The sequence below is a fragment of the Staurois parvus genome, unplaced genomic scaffold (genome assembly GCF_062004578.1).
Source record: "Staurois parvus isolate SC_StPar_1 unplaced genomic scaffold, SC_StPar_1.0 ptg000682l, whole genome shotgun sequence".
Classification (NCBI taxonomy): Eukaryota; Metazoa; Chordata; class Amphibia; order Anura; family Ranidae; genus Staurois; species Staurois parvus.
In genome coordinates this window covers 3,839,757-3,861,570 of record NW_028318478.1, presented here as the reverse complement: position 1 = coordinate 3,861,570, position 21,814 = coordinate 3,839,757, and the positions used below count along the sequence as shown (strand labels likewise).

General features: G+C 42.8%; 1 protein-coding gene across 1 annotated transcript in view; it reads left to right on the top strand.

The window, feature by feature from the left end:
* Window positions 1-21,814, top strand: part of LOC149447557 (dual oxidase maturation factor 1-like) — a 108,128-nt gene that overhangs the window by 43,520 nt on the left and 42,794 nt on the right. Inside the window, exons 2-3 of the mRNA XM_089652421.1 lie at window positions 9,018-9,183; window positions 13,478-13,535. Of these exons, the coding sequence (XP_089508547.1) occupies window positions 9,043-9,183; window positions 13,478-13,535 (199 nt within the window). The 5' untranslated portion in view covers window positions 9,018-9,042. The remainder of the gene's footprint in view (window positions 1-9,017; window positions 9,184-13,477; window positions 13,536-21,814) is intronic.

Genomic DNA, 21,814 nt, shown 5'->3' with positions numbered 1-21,814 from the left:
AGAACTGTCAGAAATAGTGGAGCTCTGCAGATACACTTAGAGGAGCTCTGCAGATACACTTTTTGCCGGCTTGGAATTATTCTTATTTTCATCCTACTTCTTTTTCTTCTTCTTCTTCTTCATCCTCATCCTCTTCTTCTGAGGATGAGGATGAGGATGAAGAAGAAGAAGAAGAAGAAGAAGTAGGATGAAAATAAGAATAATTCCAAGCCGGAAAAAAGTGTATCTGCAGAGCTCCTCTAAGTGTATCTGCAGAATAGAGGAGCTCTGCAGATACACTTTTTGCCGGCTTGGAATTATTCTTATTTTCATCCTACTTCTTCTTCTTCTTCCTCTTCATCCTCATCCTCTTCTTCTTCTTCTGAGGATGAGGATGAAGAAGAAGAAGAAGAAGAAGAAGTAGGATGAAAATAAGAATAATTCCAAGCCGGCAAAAAGTGTATCTGCAGAGCTCCTCTATTCTGCAGATACACTTAGAGGAGCTCTGCAGATACACTTTTTGCCGGCTTGGAATTATTCTTATTTTCATCCTACTTCTTCTTCTTCTTCTTCATCCTCATCCTCAGAAGAAGAAGAAGAGGATGAGGATGAAGAAGAAGAAGAAGAAGAAGTAGGATGAAAATAAGAATATTTCCAAGCCGGCAAAAAGTGTATCTGCAGAGCTCCTCTAAGTGTATCTGCAGAGCTCCGCTATTTCTGACAGTTCTGGGACATTCACTCCATACAGCGGTTGAAACATTGTATCTATTTGTTTCCATAAATGGATCCATTTATGGAAACAAATAGATACAATGTTTCAACCGCTGTATGGAGTGAATGTCCCAGAACTGTCAGAAATAGGCTATTTCTGACAGTTCTGGGACACTCACTCCATACAGCGGTTGAAACCGCTGTATGGAGTGAATGTCACAGAACTGTCAGAAATAGACAGAAACTGTCACAGAACTGTCGTTCTTCTCATCCTTCTCCTTCTTCTCATCCTTCTCCTTCTCCTTCTTCTCATCCTTCTCCTTCTCCTTCTTCTCATCCTTCTCCTTCTCCTTCTTCTCATCCTTCTCCTTCTTCTCATCCTTCTTCTCATCCTTATCCTTCTTCTCATCCTTCTCCTTCTTCTCATCCTTCTCCTTCTTCTCATCCTTCTTCTTCTCATCCTTCTCCTTCTTCTCATCCTTCTTCTCATCCTTCTCCTTCTTCTCATCCTTCTTCTCATCCTTCTCCTTCTTCTCATCACTGTATGGAGTGAGTGTCCCAGAACTGTCAGAAATAGGCTATTTCTGACAGTTCTGGGACACTCACTCCATACAGCGGTTGAAACATTGTATCTATTTGTTTCCATAAATGGATCCATTTATGGAAACAAATAGATACAATGTTTCAACCGCTGTATGGAGTGAATGTCCCAGAACTGTCAGAAATAGTGAAGCTCTGCAGATACACTTAGAGGAGCTCTGCAGATACACTTTTTGCCGGCTTGGAATTATTCTTATTTTCATCCTACTTCTTTTTCTTCTTCTTCTTCTTCATCCTCATCCTCTTCTTCTGAGGATGAGGATGAGGATGAGGATGAAGAAGAAGAAGAAGAAGAAGTAGGATGAAAATAAGAATAATTCCAAGCCGGAAAAAAGTGTATCTGCAGAGCTCCTCTAAGTGTATCTGCAGAATAGAGGAGCTCTGCAGATACACTTTTTGCCGGCTTGGAATTATTCTTATTTTCATCCTACTTCTTCTTCTTCTTCCTCTTCATCCTCATCCTCTTCTTCTTCTTCTGAGGATGAGGATGAAGAAGAAGAAGAAGAAGAAGAAGAAGAAGAAGAAGTAGGATGAAAATAAGAATAATTCCAAGCCGGCAAAAAGTGTATCTGCAGAGCTCCTCTATTCTGCAGATACACTTAGAGGAGCTCTGCAGATACACTTTTTGCCGGCTTGGAATTATTCTTATTTTCATCCTACTTCTTCTTCTTCTTCTTCATCCTCATCCTCAGAAGAAGAAGAAGAGGATGAGGATGAAGAAGAAGAAGAAGAAGAAGAAGAAGTAGGATGAAAATAAGAATATTTCCAAGCCGGCAAAAAGTGTATCTGCAGAGCTCCTCTAAGTGTATCTGCAGAGCTCCGCTATTTCTGACAGTTCTGGGACATTCACTCCATACAGCGGTTGAAACATTGTATCTATTTGTTTCCATAAATGGATCCATTTATGGAAACAAATAGATACAATGTTTCAACCGCTGTATGGAGTGAATGTCCCAGAACTGTCAGAAATAGGCTATTTCTGACAGTTCTGGGACACTCACTCCATACAGCGGTTGAAACCGCTGTATGGAGTGAATGTCACAGAACTGTCAGAAATAGACAGAAACTGTCACAGAACTGTCGTTCTTCTCATCCTTCTCCTTCTTCTCATCCTTCTCCTTCTCCTTCTTCTCATCCTTCTCCTTCTCCTTCTTCTCATCCTTCTCCTTCTTCTCATCCTTCTCCTTCTTCTCATCCTTCTTCTCATCCTTCTCCTTCTTCTCATCCTTCTCCTTCTTCTCATCCTTCTCCTTCTTCTCATCCTTCTTCTTCTCATCCTTCTCCTTCTTCTCATCCTTCTTCTCATCCTTCTCCTTCTTCTCATCCTTCTTCTCATCCTTCTCCTTCTTCTCATCCTTCTCCTTCTCCTTCTTCTCATCCTTCTCCTTCTTCTCATCCTTCTTCTCATCCTTCTCCTTCTTCTCATCCTTCTCCTTCTTCTCATCCTTCTTCTCATCCTTCTCCTTCTTCTCATCCTTCTTCTCATCCTTCTCCTTCTTCTCATCCTTCTTCTCATCCTTCTTCTCATCCTTCTTCTCATCCTTCTCCTTCTTCTCATCCTTCTCCTTCTTCTCATCCTTCTCCTTCTCCTTCTTCTCATCCTTCTCCTTCTCCTTCCTCATCTCCAAGGGCATTTAAATTAAAGGTACAGTGTTCTGCACTAATTTAAAGGCTCTCTGAAGCCTAGAAACCCTTTTTATAAGTTAACTTCGTAGCGAATTAATTCGCATCGAATCGAATTTCTTCCTGAAATTCGCCGAATCAGCCGAATCAAATTTTTGAAAAATTCGCTCATCTCTAATCGTGACAGAAGTGCGTTTCCTGAAGAAAGACAATATCCGCTCTCAGTGTAAAAAAGGTGCGAAAGCAGGAGAGAGCGCTTTTCAGGGGTATTCAGACCCTTCACATTAATAGACAGAACTTTCAGCGAAAGATATCCTGACAGGGAGTTGAGAGAAGGCATGTCCAGGAGAGTAAAGGGAACCTAAAGGGATGGGAAAAGGGAGTAAGAAAAAAAAAGGGGGGGTGGAGGGGGAAGGGGAGAAGAAGAGGGGGAGAAGGGAAGGAAAAGAAATGAAAAGGAAGAGGAAATGAGGGGAGAAAAGAGAGAGAGAATTAACCAGCAGTGGGGGTAGACCAGCTGACCCACCAAGATGTGGGAAGGAGGAAAGAAGAACAAGAAAGAAGAAGGGGTAGGAGAGAAATAGCAGAAAGAGGAACAAGGAATGAAAGGAGATGAGAAGCAGAGGAGAAGGGAGTAAGAAAAGTTTAGCGAGAGCTCTCAAAGCTCGCTGTGTGGGAAATGCGGTGGACTTAGATCCAAAATGAAAGAGTCCACCAGGCCATGGACCTTAAAAAAAATGCAAGAATCGGGGAGGGCGGGCGAGCACAATTCGTTTGAATGAAGATATAGATAGGGCACAACCGCCATCGTCCAGCATAATGGGTGAGGTAAGACGCAGCAACAAGCTTAGGGATATCAGAAGGAAAATGTAACAAATGTCATGAGGGTAAGGAGACCGAATATATATCATTAGGGCGTATCGTGGTGGAAGCATTGTATGTAGGTAAATGAGAAAATGCACATCTACCGTATTTTTCGCCGTATAAGACGCACCTGACCATAAGACGCACCTAGGTTTTAGAGGCAGAAAACAGGAAAAAAAAAATTCTGAACTAATGGACTGCAGACACAGTACAGGAGATGACCAGAGACTGTGGACAGCACAGGGATGACCAGAGACTGCGGACAGCACAGGGATGACCAGAGACTGCGGACAGCACAGGGATGACCAGAGACTGCGGATAGCACAGGGATGACCAGAGACTGCGGACAGTACAGATGACTGCTGACCTTTGGGGAGGTGGGGAGCGGGTACCTGAATTTGACAGGTACCCGCTCTTACTTCTGCAGAGTTTTTGTTTGATCTTACCTGTTCCTCGATCCAGCCGCGCGCTGTCTTCCCGGCTTCTGTAATGGTGCTCGGCATGACAGCCGGGTGCCCAGTGCGCATGAGCGAGAAGCACTTGCGCTTTGTGATTGGTCCGGCGGCTTCTGGGATCTGTCATGTGTCCCAGGTACCGCCTTACCATTCACAAAAAGCACCGCTTCTTGCGCATGCGCACTTGGCACCCGGCTGTCATGCCCAGTGCCCACACTACAGAAGCCGGGAAGACAGCACGCCGCTGGATAGAGGAACAGGTAAGGTCCCGCTGCAGAGCTGAGCGGCCGGCCCGGTATTCTGACACGGCCGCGGTGGAAATACCGGACCGGCCGCTCCATATTCGCTCCATAAGACGCACTGACATTTCCCCCCCAGTTTTGGGGAAGAAAAAGTGCGTCTTATACGGCGAAAAATACGGTAAGTGGAATGCAGTCATGGCATGATCCTAAAGTTATGGGCAGCGTTGTGGTATCGTAGGTGTGCTGTGGTAGGGCCAGTGTGTGAGTCCATGCTGAAAATAAAACATCAGTGAAAGCCAGATGGAAAACCTGCATATCATTAAGATGAAAAGCAAATCGTATCATAATCTGTTTAGGGCAAAAACATTGCAACATCACAGAAAAAGCAGGGCAACCATTCAGAAAAAAAAAAAAAAAAAAAAGCAACCATCAAAGAAAACAGTTGGGAAAAATGAGACATAGTGCACCATTTCTTTTTGGAACCCTAAGGTATCTCTTATCTGTCCTAACTCTTCTCTTCCCAACTTCCTCCCAAAAACTCAAACCATCCATCTCCCACCCCGCTCCCGCAGGACTCCACGACATTCTAAAAATCAAGTAGCACCTCGTGTCTGAAAAGAAAAAATAGCGGTAGCTAGGCAAGGGGAGAGAGGAGAGGACGGGACTTGGGGGGAGCTCAGCAGAAGCTCCAAATGATGGTTTCAAAACCTGTAAGCAGTAAATGTGGTTTAGATGGGTGTTATGACATGAGGTGGGGGAGGGGGCCGGACCCCGCAGGGAACAACACCTGGAGAGTGTAACGAGGTGATACTTGATTTCAAACAGATATGTAACATAATAATAGTATGGAAATGACAGCCCGGGTCCCGGATCCCTTCCTCCCCCCAACCCAGTCCTCCCCAGCCATCCCACACTACCCCTGGAAAAGGTATAAAGGCGAGCTGGAGTATGAAGCCTCTCACAGTAAACTCTGATGAAGAACAGTAGGGATCATGGTCAGGGAAATACAGACAATATGTAATGGAGGGCATGGAAATCAACCCTGGCCACTGCAAGACCAACAACAGACCCCTGGGAGGCCATACAACCAAACAGGGGCCGGGCATAGAGGGTCTGGAGATCCATACTCTCCAGAGACTCTAGGCAGTGGACAAATCAGCATATACATTACAAACAGGGCTAGAGAAAGACTGTAGGACCATCCCCCAGGCTTCCATCAGAGGTAGTGAAAATGCAGCAATAAAAAGGTCGATGACATGGAGGGTGCCTGCGGAGGTACATCAGGACTGGCGGTCCATTGGAGAAGCTGAGACAGAGAGGGAAAAGGTCTTCATGATCGATGAGGCGAATTTGGCAACATCTGCAGGGGCATTAAAAGACCTGGTCCAGGGCGGATGGGTTAGAGAGCAGAGGGTGAAGGTGTACAATTAAGGGGCCAAATAGGACCCGAGGTGCTACCGGCATGGTCCTGGAGTCGGATTGGAGGGATCTGGTAAGATCATAGTCTGGATAAGTATTGCTGATGAGAGAAAGTCAGGGAAGAGATTGAAGAAAGGCCTTTAGGCATCATGGCAGGGTCTGTGATGTGCAGGAGAGGCCGTCGGGCTGTTGTTGGTAGTGGAGCCTCTGGCAGGAAGTCTCAGAGGAGTGGAAGGGACTGATCGGCAGTGGCAGAGATGGGGGCCTTGCCAATCCATGTCACTTGGTACTCGACCATATTCAGTAGCATTTGGAAGACACAGAGATCTGTATCAATCTGGAAGCTCAACTAGAGGAATGTCCAGTGCGGAACAGAAGCTGGGGAGATCCTCTGGAACTCGCAGGTAGGCTGTGCGCCCCTGAGCTTGAGCGGAGAGACAGAATGGAAATCGCCACCTGTATGGTATGTTATAAGAGCAAAGTGTGTCCAGCAGGGGGCGAAAATCTCACCTTTGTTGCAAGGTTATGGAAGAGAGGTCCTGGAACAGGTGTATCTCATTACCCTGAAATAAAAGGCATCTTCTTTCTTTGGCCCTTCTGAGAATGTCTTCTTTGATTGGAAAGCTGACCAAGAAACACACCACATCTCTTGGGGGGTCAGAATCTCTGCCTCTGGAGCGATGTGCTCTGTGTGCACGTTCCAGATCAATGGGTGCAGCAGGTGGACGGCCCAGCAGATCATTGAAGATCGCAATTACTGTTTTGGGGATGTCACTCGGCTCCACAGATTCAGGCAAGCCACGCAATCTGATATTATGTCTGCGACCTCTATTATCCAGATCTTCAATCTGTCTATAAAAATCACGAATATGAGATGTGTGCGATACTGACAACTGCTGTATCTCCACTATGGCATCAGCATTAGATCTGCTTGTGAATTCCACTTCCTCTATTCTTGTACTTAACAAATGAAGGTCTTCCCTTAGGGCACTGAGGGCTGTGGTAAAAGTAGCTTTAATGTCAGCTGCAACTGCCTGCAGATCTCTTAACGAAAGTGTATGAGTGTCTGAAGAGAGATCATGCTGTGGGACAGATGCAATGCCAGCCCCAATGTCTGTGCTATGAGCACATGTTGTTGTAGTGGAGGGAGGAGGGAGGGGGGAGAGGAGGATACTGCATGTGGCCTGTCCCTCTGCTGAGAGCTGAACAGCTCCTGAATATGTCTGGATTGCTGGGGGTTATGTGCCCGCGGAGAGCGGGAACGGGAGCCGATGACCTTCCGGTCCGCTTTCCCCATCATGTAAAGGCTCTGTCTCACCCGCTGCTTTGCTAATATCGATGCAAGGTCTCAGGCTGGCAGGAGCTCATGTATCACATGACCATCTTGGATCTCGGCAGACCACGCCCCCCATACCATAGTCTATAGCACAAGTATTACCTACTAGAAACGTTTTTGCCTAATTCTATGTTTTGAGCTGTGACCCTCTTTGTGTAGGCGTCTCAACTATTTTGACATGTGATCTATAAGGGTCACAGTAATTATCTTCAAGAGAGCAAAGATCCCTCACCGTCGTCTGATGGTACCAAATCATAAAGGTATCATTCTATCCCTGCACCATCACTGATCCATTGCAAGATCCTTCAGTATTCCTGTAAAGGTTGTCATTTGTTTGAAATATATTCAATATATCCTTTTCATCTGCAAGCATTGCTATGGTCCAAAACGATCCCCCCTCGAGAGCTCTACTCTCTAAACACAGTAGTTGCCAACTCATACCACCTGTGGCATCGCCATAAAAATAAATTTAACCTGATATCTATCACTTCTCCTTTAGCATCATTCCTTGGAGACCCCCATCTTTCTCCTGTTTTTAGAGACAGAAACTCTTTTATGTTATGGCAAAAACACAATCTCACTAACTTAAAATCATTTACTAGACACAATAAGTTTAGTTCCTTTACCTCTTTGCAAACAGAATACAATTTGCCTATAACAGACTTTCCAAGATATATACAGTATATACAAATTAAAGATTTTTTTTTCAAATCACTATTCCCTAACTCTTTAAACCTCTTATTCATTTTTTGAACAAATTCGTATATCATCCCCCAGAGCCAAAGGACTGATTTCTCGTATATACAGCTATCTAAATGAATTCTCCGTCTCTGAAAAATCAAATCCTATGTTACAATAGGAATCTGATTTAGATTGCTCCTTTTCTGCAGAAGAATGGGACTCCATGATTGAAAACTCGCTTAAGTGTGCTTGTTCAATATCTATCAGAGAAACGGCACTTAAAATACATACTAGATGGTATATGACCCCTTGTAAGATACACTCTTTAAAAATTTGAATTTTGAAATTTGAATTTCAGAATTTTAATTTTGAATTGCTTTAAAAATAACAGGTATACATAACAAATCCGAATATACACATTCCAAAAGTGAATCATTCTAGCATAACAGATATGAGGAAACAAAATTATTAACCTACCAAACAAATTGGAAACCAAACACATTTTTCCCTCGAGTTGAATGAAACCTACTCTGCAGTGTTTTGGCTAGTGAAGGGTAACATGTGAGCATTCTCTTTAGCAAGCAAGGTGCTGACATTGTTTGCTAGCACCTTGATTGCTAATATGACATGGCTCTTACTGGTTAGGTGCTGGCCTCCTCAGCTGAACTCAGATAACTACTAAATCATGAAAAAAATGAAAAAATGTAGTTTAGTTTGTGAGCTGACAAACAACTCTGCTACTTTGATCCCAATTCTGAATTAGGGTACTTGGGTGTTGCTACGGTTTTCATGTCAAATGTTTAAATATCTGATTTTTTTTTGTCCAAATGTCTACTGTAATATACTGTTTATATGTTTTGCATCATTAACATGTTTGGCATTAGCAAAGGCCTTAAGGAGTAATATTTTTTAGACTAACCTGACTCATTCCCACCTGCTATCTAATTATGTACTTAGGTACATACTGTACCTATATCATTGTATATGTATCTCACATACATATCTTACTCGCTGATTCACAACGGAATCTTCTGCCCTAAGAATTTCACAAGAACCATGTGCACATTATTATAGCATTAACCTTCATTTTTTGTTCCAATTTTCCAGGTTTCATGCCCTGCAGAAAGTCATCATGCATGAATCTGTTTTCCCATTTTACTCCCGGCCCAGGACACCTTTTCTTTTCGACACAAATATTGTTGAAATCATCATTATATGTCTGATCACTGCAACTACTTTTATTATTATATTGCCTGGAATCAGAGGAAAATTGGTAAGAAAAAGTTTCATTATTATTCCCTATCTGCACCAACAGGCAACTAGAGATTCCAGAAGTAGGTTTATAATGACAGCCCCTGTATTTCTCTTATGACAAGTTCAATTTAAGCTTTGCTGTGCTTTTAATACCAGCCATTTTAAGTTAGCGAAGACTTATAACTTACATTGTTCTTCTGTGGGATATTGAAATAGGAAGCCAATAAACCTATAAAATTATTATTTATGTAAGTAGTACTAACAAATTATGCACAGTTGTACAAGAAAATACAAAACAAACATACAAATATTAACAACAGTCAATGAGACCTTTTATTCTGAGTTCACACCAATGCGGAGTGGAATATTGCATGTGATTCGCAGAGGAACCAAACCGCATCCCTGTGCAAATCACATGCAAATTCTGTTCTGTATGATTGGAGCCATACATTTTGTATGGCTCAATTCGTACCGCATCCGCACCAAAAAGGTGCAGGACCCTCTTTTTGATCCACACTAGAAACTAGGTATTCACACCTATGCGATCTGATTCTGCACATCGCACCACGTTTTGCGAACCGATTTCGGGGGGTTGTTAACTTAATATACACAACCGCAGCGGTTCACATGAACAAGGTGTGATTGTGATGCGGTGCGGAATTCGCAGAGACACCGCTGTGAATTCCACACCACATCAGTGTAAACCCAGGCTAAGGCTCGTTCACGTTACCCACATGGGTAAACTATTTGTTTTCCTGTGTGGGCTAGTGTTATGGGCTTGTGGGGGGGGGTGCCTTGTATTTTTAAAATTCAAGGCACTGTATACCTTTATTTATTTATTTTTTCATAACTTTACTTTACTTTAATGTCAGAAAGTGACATTTCAGTAATGTGTATGCACCACAGCTCAGTTGCAGTACATAGAAATGCACAGACTGACAGGGAGCTCCACATCTGCAGCCTCTTTTCTAGTAGGAACAGAGCACATATATAACTGTTTTTTATGTGACCTTCCAGAGGCTGACATTATCTAGTGCAAAAGAGTGCTTTTCCCTGTGAGTGTGAATTAGCTCTTAGTAGGATGCCCCTGCCCCAAGAGCTTACAAACTAATGAAAATGAACAAAGAAATAATTGAAGAACAAGTACTTCACTAAACAAAAACCATATGTATGTTGCTAACTAAAGATCCATCCAGCTAGAATCTGTGAAGAATAGATATAAACTGCATTGAAGGCAATGGGCTTGACTTTCTAAAGTGCAAAATCTGGTGTAGCTGTACATGGTAGCCAATCAGCTTCAAACTTCAGCTTGTTCAATTAAGCTTTGACCGTGTGATGGAGGGTAGGACAGAACACACAGAGCAGATGGCAAACGCACAAAACTGTACTGAGACAAAAACTGACAGTCACTCAATGGGGGGATTGCAGGGAGGGTGACCTCGCCAATAGGAGGACAGCAAGGAGGGGGCTAAAACACTTGTAGTCCAGCACCAAGGGCAAAGGAAAAGTCTCTGTAGCAGATTGTAATCCAACAAGGGAGGTAGGGGGTCATCACAGGAACAGTTCAGGTAAAACAGGGGAAAGCATACGCTCACGGATCCGACAGGGTGCCCGGTCTCCCAGGGATAAGATAGTAGGGCACAGGTACCTCTCCCTTTGGCTGGAGGTCCCAGGCAGGCTAGCTTGTGCGGTCTCCCCCCTTTGGGCTGGGGGTCTCAGGCAGGCTGGCTTGTGCGGTCTCCCCCCTTTGGGCTGGGGGTCTCAGGCAGCGGGCTTGTGCGGTCTCCCCCTAGGCTGGGGTCTCAGGCAGAACTGGCATGCAATCTCCCCCTAGGCTGGGGTCTCAGGCAGCTGGCAGGCAATCTCCCCCTAGGCTGGGGTCTCAGGCAGGGCTTGGGTGCGTTCTCCCCCTTGGCTGAGGGTCTTGGCAGAGTTTAGCCACGAGGGTCCCACCGCAGCTGGGATCCCTCGATGACTGCGCAGCACAGAAGGATGATCGGGAAGAGCCCAGCACCAGTCTCTTAAACAGGTGTAGGGCGCTTACCAGTCACCCTGGCAACCAGGGGCAGGCCATGGGCGGCGTGCCTCTTTGCTTAGCAATGAGGCTCGGCTTCAAAGAGCCGAGGCAGGACGAGAGACAGCAGGGGGCCGGTCATCCTGAAAGGGGGGAAGTGGCTAAGGAAGTTTGGGCCAGAATACACACACACACACACACATGACAGAGAGGAAATTGTTAACAAAGTTTGGGCTAGAATACACAATAGAATACACACAGGACAGAGAGGAAATTGTCAAAGAAGTTTGGGCTAGAGTACACAATAGAATACACACATGACAGAGAGGAAATTGTCTATGAAGTTTGGGTTGGAATGCATTATTGCAGGAGAGGAAAGGCATTAATTGAATTTGGGAACATAAAGCCGGATGACAGTGGAGGAAATACATTGATTGAATTTGGGAACATTTGGCAGGATGACAGGGAGGACATACAGTAATTACATTTGGGGACGTTTGGCACAAGGAATTAATGAGAGGTTTAAGCAGAAATTAATAATTGGCAGGGCCCCTATACCGTGACAAACCGAAAAAAAGATTGGTTTGTGTGCAGAGCTGCACCACATTTTGCAATCTCCAGTTTTAGAAAATCAACCTAAATAGCTGGCTAAAAGGGATGGCATTGTCAAATGCAGTATGAAAGAAAATACTATTAATACACACCCCTACAGAATACAACTTTTTGTTCAAATAGGTTCAGTTCTGAATAGCTCTTGAACTGTATAACTTAATCATTAATTACCCTCTTAACCACTTGCCCTCCAGAGGATTTACCCCTCTTCCTGACCAGGCCATTTTTTGCATTATGGCACTACGTTACTTTAACTGACAATTGTGCAGTCGTGCAACGTTGCAACCAAATGAAATTTATGTCCTTTCTTTCCCACACATTGAGCTTTCTTTTGGTGGTATTTTGATCGCCTGTGCATTTTTTATTTTTTGCGCTATAAAAAAAAGACCCACAATATTGAGAAAAAAACAATATTTTTGACTTTTTGCTATTAAACATGTCCAATAAAAAAATTAAAAAAATCAAGTTTTGTCATAAATTTAGGCCAAAATGTATTCTGTGACATGTCTTTGCTATAAAAAAAATCCTAATACGTGTATATTAATTGGTTTACATGAAAGTTATGTTATAGCGTTTACAAATGACGGTATAGATACTGGATTTTTTTTTCTCTACTAGTAATAGCGGCGATCAGCGACTTATTGCGGGACTGTGGGACTGCGGCTGGCATTCTGACACCAGGGTGTCACTGACATACCTAGTGACACCAATACAGTGATCAGTGCTAAAAAAAGGCACTGACACTGTACTAATGGCACTGGGCAGGAAGGGGTTAACATCTGGGGCAATAAAAGGGTTAACTGTGTGCTGCTTTACAGTAAGATGTGTCTGTGCTTTCAACTGTAAGCACACTGCTTTGTATGGCTCTGCTATGCAGAGCCATACAAAGCAGTGTGCTAAAGCTGACAGGGGAGAGAACTGTATTGTTTACATACAGTTCTCTCCCCCCATCGGTAATTCTTGGTGATTACCAGGTGCCGGCGAGTAATCACCAGCAGGGACTCAGTGATTGACACCTGAGGATGCGAATATTGGCACGCGTAGGGCGCGCACACAGCTCACTTATGCCCCCTACCTGGAAATGGAAAATCACATATATATACGTGAGTTTCGCACATCTGCTGCCCTGTAGCAGTATTTCTGCTATAGGGTGGCGAGAAAGCGGTTAATGTAGCCATAACATGTTGGCAAATACTGTTCCCCGTGCATTTATTTATGTGTTATTTATTACAGGTACATCTATAGCACCGTCAATTTATACAGTGCTTTACATATATATTTATTACACATTCACCTCAGTCCCTGCCCTCAAGGAGCATACAGTCTACTGTCCCTAAGTCACATTCATACTAGGGCCAATTTAGACAGGAGCCAGTTAACTTACCAGCATGTTTTTTGAGTGGGAGGAAACTGGAGAGTCTGGAGGAAACCCACGCATGCACAGGGAGAACATGCAAACTCCAGGCAGGTAGTGCATGGAGTTGGAATTTGAACCGACATCTTGCATAACACGAAAAGAAAATAATAGCACGACTACACTTACATCTGCCAATAATTGTAATATTTTAGTCTACCATTTGTCATGGATAGTGAATTTTTGCACTTTTCATAAATCATTTGCTGTAATAAATGTATTTCTTTTTAGAACATGTGTATTTATGATACAACTAACACTTCTTATTTACAGAGAACCTTCTGGATTGTGAAAGTGCTGACAAGTCTCTTTATTGGCACTGTGATTCTAAGTAAGTTTTTGCTGCTTATTCTAAATTGAATCTGTCCCAATGCAAGACATTGTGAAGGCTCTGTTGGAATCTGGTCATGTTGCACATAGCAGTTCAAGGGCAGTGAAGCTAATCAGCGAGTGACTGACCCTTGCCCAGTGCTGTGCGTGTGTTGAAGAATGATCATTTCCATCAAACCCTTCTTAATCATGTGCTTTGTTTCTTGCCCGTCACAATAAGCACTTTTTAAAATAAACATGAAATACACTTCACCTTGGCTTCCTTCTAATGTGATTTTTTTTTAACTCCAAGAAAGTCAATATTTGCATTTTAATTTTGAATGCATAAAACATTTAAACATAAATGGAAAATGTGCTTTTTTTAGACATTGCTTATTTTAGCATATAAAAAGCAATTTTTTCTGGCATTGATGTGAACTTGACCTAATTTAAGATAACAAGAGTATTAAAAGGGTATTAAGGTATGAACTCTTTGTGTTGACTACAAGTACCTAGTCGTTAGATTGATCTTCATATCTCTGTGAGGCCCTTTGGCTGATATGAGGCTATTCATAAGGCCTGGCCTTCTCGAGCCTAATACTTGTGGAACATAATCTTAATCTGGAAAGCAGTTAAAGCCCCAGGTGTAGCCTAAGCCTAGGAACCAAGAAGATTTACAGGAAAGCAAGGATTTAGCTGAATACTAATACAGGTACTTGCAGGGACCTACACTTTAGCAGTTTTGCTACCTTAAACATTTGTTACACCAGGTTAGGTTTACTTTGATGTCAACTATATATGTTGGGAGCAACATGTTTAGGTATGCTTGTTACATCTCAGTACCTCATCTAATAAGTATGCATCAAGATTATACCTAAAGTACTACAACACTCTGCAAGCAACCAAAATCAACACATATTCCTTCATTTTTATTTTAAGGTGGCCAGTTGTTTGTTTATTCAATGTATTTTGTTTTCTTGCTTGGTTTCTCTTAATTTCTCCCATATCTGAAAAAACACACCTTTGTTAACTTATTACTTGTGTAAAACATTCCCATCATTATAAGAATAATTAATCTTTCTCTTGCAATTCCAAGAATACAAATTAAACTTTTATATCCTACTTAAACTCTTTCTATTTTTCTTCTCTCAATTCTGGTAAATATTCATGTTAACTCTGGTCCCTATCTTATCCCTGCATACTTTTCCTGCTTATAGAACTCATGTTAACGACTGTAGACTCTGTGCTGCCACAGTAGCCTGTCTATTGTCTTGTTTATTGGTATATATTTTGTATGTTCCTCTATCCCTCCTTCTGTTTTGTCTCTAGTTAGTACAGTCCTTAGCCAGACATTATTTGACTCTTCATTCTGTAAAGATTTAGTTTTACTGTCCACTGCAGAGACAGGGCATAGGAAAATTATTGCTCTCTTACACTTCAAAAGACATTGAAAAACATTGTTTGTATTGCACTTATCTGAAATAAAACCATGTTGAATTCAATTTCTGAATAGGGAGTTAATCTAACTGTGGATTTGCCAAGTCATCATGTGGCTACACTGTCCACACAGGCTGGGTCTAAGGGGGTATGCCAATGCATATATCAACATTTGAAACAGAACAGTAAGGCAGGTATCTGAAGCCTTCTACACAGTCTGTTCTATCTGCTGTGAAGTTCACCTGTGCCTCAATAAGTGCATGGTCTTTGTCTATACTACTAGCACGCTCACATTGCTCTACAGACTATTAATCACACCTTTTCTGAAGCAACTGAGGATCAGGCTACAGTCTGCTGCATTACTCTTGATGTGTCTGATCTTACTCATTGGTCCTCATTCACACTTGATGTTTTTACAGCAGCTGTTTTTGGCTTTTAATGTTTTTTTCTACAGCTAGTAAACCCCCAGCATGTTATCTTATGATATCCTATGTGTCCATACACACATAAACATTTTTTGGCTGGGACATTTTTTGGGAGGAAAAAAAACCCAGGACTAGTGGGTTTCTAGAGGAGGTTTTTTAGCTGTAAAAACACTCTAATGCTGAAAAACACAGCAAACCGGCATTTCTGGACTTTTTTTAAACACCCCCCCCCCCCAATTTTCATTTTGGTACAAAAAATTGCTAGAAGATGCTAAAAAAAAACCTCAAACGCGGCAAAACGCAGCTAGACGCTAATGCAAAAATGCTGAAAAAAGCTGGAAAACTCGTTTTTAATGTGACTTTACACAGCTAACGTTACCAGCGTTATCAAGATGTTCAGTGTGCATGTACAGTACTTTACTTGTGAAAGTGTAAGTACTGTTGTTTCTAGAATTATCCCTGTGTTGGAATTGCTAGACTGTTTGATTTCCGCTCTGAACAGACACCTGTTTTTCTGCACAACTTGTGACACAGATATAGCTACACTGCTCACCTGTCACATCAAAGATCTGTGCATACACTAGAGATAATCCTTGTTTGATTAGACAGTGAGCAACCATCACCACCTCAAGCTGAAGCTGATTTTCACAGGTAAAGATATCTGGTAGACCTAAATGTGCAGTTAAACTTTTCTTAAATCTTTACAAGAATTATGGCACAAACAAGAAAAAAATTAGACATTTGCAATTTGTTTCGGTCCGAATATAAATTCGGACGGATTTTTGGTTATTCGGCGATTCGGATGTATCCGAATCTCCAAATGAAATAGTAACAATTTTTTTTTAAATGCGTCCAGTTTCGTATATTCATTTTCTAATAATTTCTAAATTTTTGGAATAAATCGAATCGGTTGACAATTGATCGACGATCCCAATTCTTTTGAAGAATAGCTGGTTGCTAAGGAGTGGGCCATCAAGCCGGCCACCAAGTCCTTAACAATCGATGACTCATCGGCTGTCGGCAGAGTTCCCTGCTGACTGCCAAATGCTGGTAATTACAACTTCTGGAAAAAAAAATGTGTGGAGTCCCCCCCTGTCACAAAGGTCCTGGTATGGGTCTGATATGGCATGCTGGATCGGCGATGTTTAAGAACTGTCAGATGGTGAAGCTGGTGCAGAGCTTTTTTTTGGGGGAGGTTGGCAGGTGGCGTTCATCATGATTGACATGGGATCTACTTCCGGGAACATATTTTTTTTTGGGGGGGGTGCTTTTTAATAAAGGACTTTCAAAAACTGTTTTTGCGTTTTTACTCACTACACTTTTTTGCTGAATGGGTAGGGGTATTATGTATGTCATACTCATTCACATAGTGGGGGGGTCTGGGATCTGGGGGCCCCCTTGTTAAAAGAGGCTTCCAGATTGTGATAAGTCACCCCCTGAACCCCTGCATACACAGAACAGACCCTTGTCTTCATCAACATGGGGACATGGTGCTCTGGGGGGATCCCCCCTACCCCAAAGCACCCCCTGTGTTGAGAGCATGTGACCTGGTATTATTATTATTATTATTATTATTATACAGGATTTATAAAGCGCACAGTTCACTCAGCGCTGTACATTACAAAGGGGGACAGAACATGTGACAGAACAATAACAATACAATGCAAAACATGAGGGGTTCGAGGGCCCTGCTCTTTCGAGCTTACAATCTAAGAGGGAGGGGATGGTGGTACAGGAGGAGATAGCTGCGGGGGATGGAGTGGTAGGAAAAGTGAAGGAGGTCAGCAAGTTAGCAGGGGGTGGGGTAGGCTTCCCTGAAGAGGTGGGTTTTCAGGGTGTGCCTAAAGGAGAGGAGAGTAGGTGATAGTCTGATGGGTTTGGGCAGGGAGTTCCAGAGGATGGGTGACACCCTGGAGAAGTCCTGGAGGCGGGCATGGGAGGAGGAGACCAGGGAACTAGAGAGGAGGTCTTGTGAGGAGCAGAGTGTGCGTGTTGGGTGGTACTTGGATATTAGGTCGGTGATGTAGTTTGGGGCAGTATGGTGGACATCTTTGTACGTCAGTGTTAGGATTTTGAATTTGATCCGTTGCGCAATCGGAAGCCAGTGGAGGGATTGGCAGAGGGGAGTGGCAGAAACTGAGCGGTTGGTAAGGTGAATGAGTCTGGCAGCCATATTCAGGATCAACTGAAGCGGGGATAGCCTGTGGCGAGGCAGGCCAGTGAGGAGGGAGTTGCAGTAATCAAGTCGTGATATGATGAGAGAGTGGATGAGCTGTTTATTGGTTTCTGGGGTTAGGAACGTGCGGATTTTGGCGATGTTGCGGAGGTGGAGTCTGCATGAGTTTGGTAATGATTGGACTTGGGGCTGGAAGGATAGGTTGGAGTCCAGAATGACACCAAGTACTCTGGCCTGTGGGGCGGGTTTGATGGTGGCGTTGTTGGACGTGATGGAGAATTCAATGGGGGGTGGTGTCCGGGCTGGGGGGGAAGACAAGAAATTTGGTTTTGGAGAGGTTCAGTTTAAGGAAGTGGAGCGACATCCAGTCTGATATGTCGCTCAGTAGGTTATTGATTCGGGCGAAGACTGAGGGGGTGAGGTGGGGGGTTGAGAGATAGATTTGTGTGTCGTCGGCATAGAGGTGGTAGTTGAAGCCGTGAGAGTGTATGAGTTGGCCAAGGGAGGAGGTGTAGATGGAGAAGAGAAGGGGCCCGAGGACAGAGCCTTGAGGGACCCCAACAGAGAGGGGGAGTGAGGGGGAGGTGGTAGCATTATAGGTGATGCTGAAAGAGCGTTGTGACAGGTAGGATGAGAGCCAGGAGAGAGCGGAATCTCTGAGGCCGAGGGAGTGTAGTTTCCTGAGGAGGAGGGGGTGGTTGACTGTGTCGAAGGCGGCGGAGAGGTCAAGGAGTAGGAGCACTGAATAGTGGCCATTAGCTTTGGTGGTTAGTAGGTCGTTGGAGAGTTTGAGTAAGGCAGTTTCGGTGGAGTGTAGGGGACGGTATGATTCAGGAGGAGGGGCGCTCACTCATTCTCCCCCTTTCCTGGGCTGTCGGGCTCCATTCTCGGATAAGGGTGTGGTAAGAATTTTGGGGGGAACCCACACCATATTTTTTTACATTTTGGCATGGGATTCCCCCCTAAAATCCATACCAGACTTGAAGGGTCTGGGCTTGTGAGCAGGTCGAAGCTTAGCTAAAAGTCTTTCAAAAGAAAGGCAGCAGCAGCTATGGATTAACTCGGAATGTTGGAAAAAGCTGCAGAGGGAAAATAAGTCAATTGTCTGGTTTCAGATAACCTCTGATGACCCTACAAGATGATTGTTGCAATTTATTCTAAGCTAAAATGATGGCACAATTACACAAGATGCTTCAAATCCAGGTCACACTGGAATATCTGACACTTCTCTGCCTTTCAAGTTACTAACATCCTATGCAGCAATTCACATGTAATTGCAGACTCACTTTCTTGAACCCAGTCCACCAGATCACCTCAAAACCTCCTCAGATTGGTCAGATGGCTTTTCAGGCCCACATCAAAGTGTAGCTTTCACCTGGACTGAACTTATCTGCTACTTCTTTTTCTCTTCCAACACCTAAACATTATTTTTTTAATACCACCATTTCCAGCATTGGCAAAGGAGCAACTGTCACAAAAAGGCCAGGAAAAACTAATTTTCCAGACCTTGCAAAGTACATGAAACTCACAAAATGTATTAATACTTGCCTTATGAAGTTTGATTGAATTATCACCCAGATAACTACTGGAGCTGGAAGTCCATGTTCAAATCAATAGTCGAGGACCCTAGCATCCCACCTATGCAAGAACTTGATTTGGTAATCAGATGGTTAGTCTTCCAGTCATTGCTCTGTGTTCAGAAACTCAAAACTGTTCACATCCACAAACCAGACAAGGTCTTGCATGGGAAAGAATAAATCAACCTATGGCACTTCTGAAGTTATTAAGCTTGCCTTGTTTATGATACTGGGGAACTTTCTGAAATCATCGAACAGAGACAACCAAAAGTTCCAGGAACTAAGTAATCTTATTGAGCTTGAATTTGCAAAGGAAGACCAACATTTACAAGGTATTAGTTTCCTAGAAACTGCCATTTGAACTAAGTTATAGCAAAATTGACTTACAAGATCCAAGAAAAATTGACAACAGTATGTTCTAGGCATAAAAAGAAAAAGAAAATCTTCTTTCAACCTTTCCCTTTTTCAAAGTTTGAAGTAATAAAAGACTTAGTCAGAGCCAAGAATGATCCAAGCTTCTCAATTATTGATCTGAGCATTCCGAGGCGCCAGAAGAGAAGACCGCAGCATTAAATACAAAGACTATAAGCATGTTCTTTCTGTTAGAAAGATGGGGGATACACCTACTAACAGTGGCAACACTGAAGAAAGGTGAAAAGACTCAAACCCCTACTATCTAATTCATGAAAAATCAAATCCTCTTAGAAATTGTTTGTGTATTCAAGGGAATGCCCTTTGAAGAATGCAATGAGTTTCTAAGGAACCATACTGTGTACTTCAGATTCTGTGCATCCACAGATCATTTTTCCAGAAACTGCAAGGCTACAGTCAAAGTGGTTTTAAACATCTGAAAAGAAACATGAACAAAGCACATCCTTCTATACTGTGTTCTTGTCTCTATCCAAAGCACTGAAGGTAATTTGCTGCCTTGTTCCTTTGTTATCTGCATAAGTCACTTCTGACAGGTTTTTCCGACTACAAGAGATAGTTGATGATGAGGGAGAAGAGCTACAGCATATTGCCTGTGACTGACAGCTGCAGATGTGCATGTTCCTTGTGTATTGTGAGGAGGGTGTGTGTCCCTTTCCTCCAATCAGGGATCAGAACTTTCTTCACTGAGCTCTGCAGTGTGAGACATCAGATCCCCACCTGCTTCATTTCACATACTTTTCAGATGCTGTGTAAAATGTGTGTTTTGGAAGGCTGTAAAGAAGAAATGGCTGTATATAAACAGGTACCACATATGTAAAGGATTTATTCCATCTGGGTGTATCACCTGCTGCTAGTCACTTCAGTGGTTATTTGCAAAGGTTTTCAACCACTCTATGACCTCAAAATGTGACAGCAACATTCATGCATCAACTTTACAAAAAATGCCAGTAATACACACTGTCATGGCAGATAGGAATACGACAGAGACTAAAATATTGTAGCAATCTTCAGGAATTATTTAAATTCGAGTTTAGTGTATTAGAGAAACATCTTAAAGGTCTTTGTCCTTGTTGCAATGAGGTCTGACTATGCAATTTGTTAAGGAATTGTTAAAGCGGAGTTCCAGTTGAATAAAAAAAAAATAAACGTTAGCAGCAACAAAAAACTATAGCTGCTGACCTTTAAAATACAGACACTTACCTGTCCCTCGGTCCAGCAATGTCCTCACCATGGCTTCTTTCACCGGTCATCTTCTCTCCCCGGCACCAGCATCTTCAGTGTGGGTACCCAGCTGTGACAGCTTGCGACTTCACAGCCGAGTGCTCATTGCGCATTCACAAGTAGCTCTGCACTTTGTGAATGGTCCCGTAGTCTTCTGGGACCTGTCATGTGGATCAGAAGACTATGGGGAAGGAGGGGGGAGGACAACTTCCTCTTCTGATCACCTTAGGCAATGTCAGCGAAAGTGGGAGCGGGTACCTGTAAAATTTGGGTACCCACTCCCCAAAGGTACCACTCCTTAACGGGGAGCGGGGGAAAAGGCTTAAAGCAGAACTTACCCTTTTGGGTGGAGCTCTGCTTTAACATACTGTGTGTGCTTCTGTGCCTTTCAAGGCAACAAATAAACCTTTTTACTTTTTAAAAAGAGTATGCAGCCTCATTTCCAAATAATCCACACAGACTGCTAAGAGGTTGAGGTTTCCAGACTTTAAGTGGAAATAAAGATATATTAGGTACAATCCATAGGAAATCAAAGTTACTATTTCAGCTTTGAAAAATTGACCAAACAAATGTTTTGTCAGTTGCATCTGATGATCAGTATAAGGAACAGTCAACAGAAGGCCTGTGAAAAAATTTGCAGAGACTCTACTGTACTTATGATTAAGGCAGTGGTAAAACTAAAAAGCAGGCCTTGATTCATATAAGCAGAGCATGTATTTTTAGGACAGAAGTCAGAAAATTATATTATTTAGTATGTTTTGAGTTCTGTGATTTTAATATTCATTAAGAACTGCCCCTCATCTAAAAAAAACAAGTCCCATTCAAGGCATATCATGATATTCCTACTATAATACAGGTAAAAGTATGACCATATTTTTTCAGATAGCACCAGTGATGAGATTTATAGATAGAAATGTAGGTAAAATGTTTTAGTCATAGAAAAACTGATCAATATGCGATTTTTCTTTCCTGCAGCCACGGCCTGCAGGAAAGCAAATCACTCGATTCCCCCGTAAACACATTTACTGCTGAT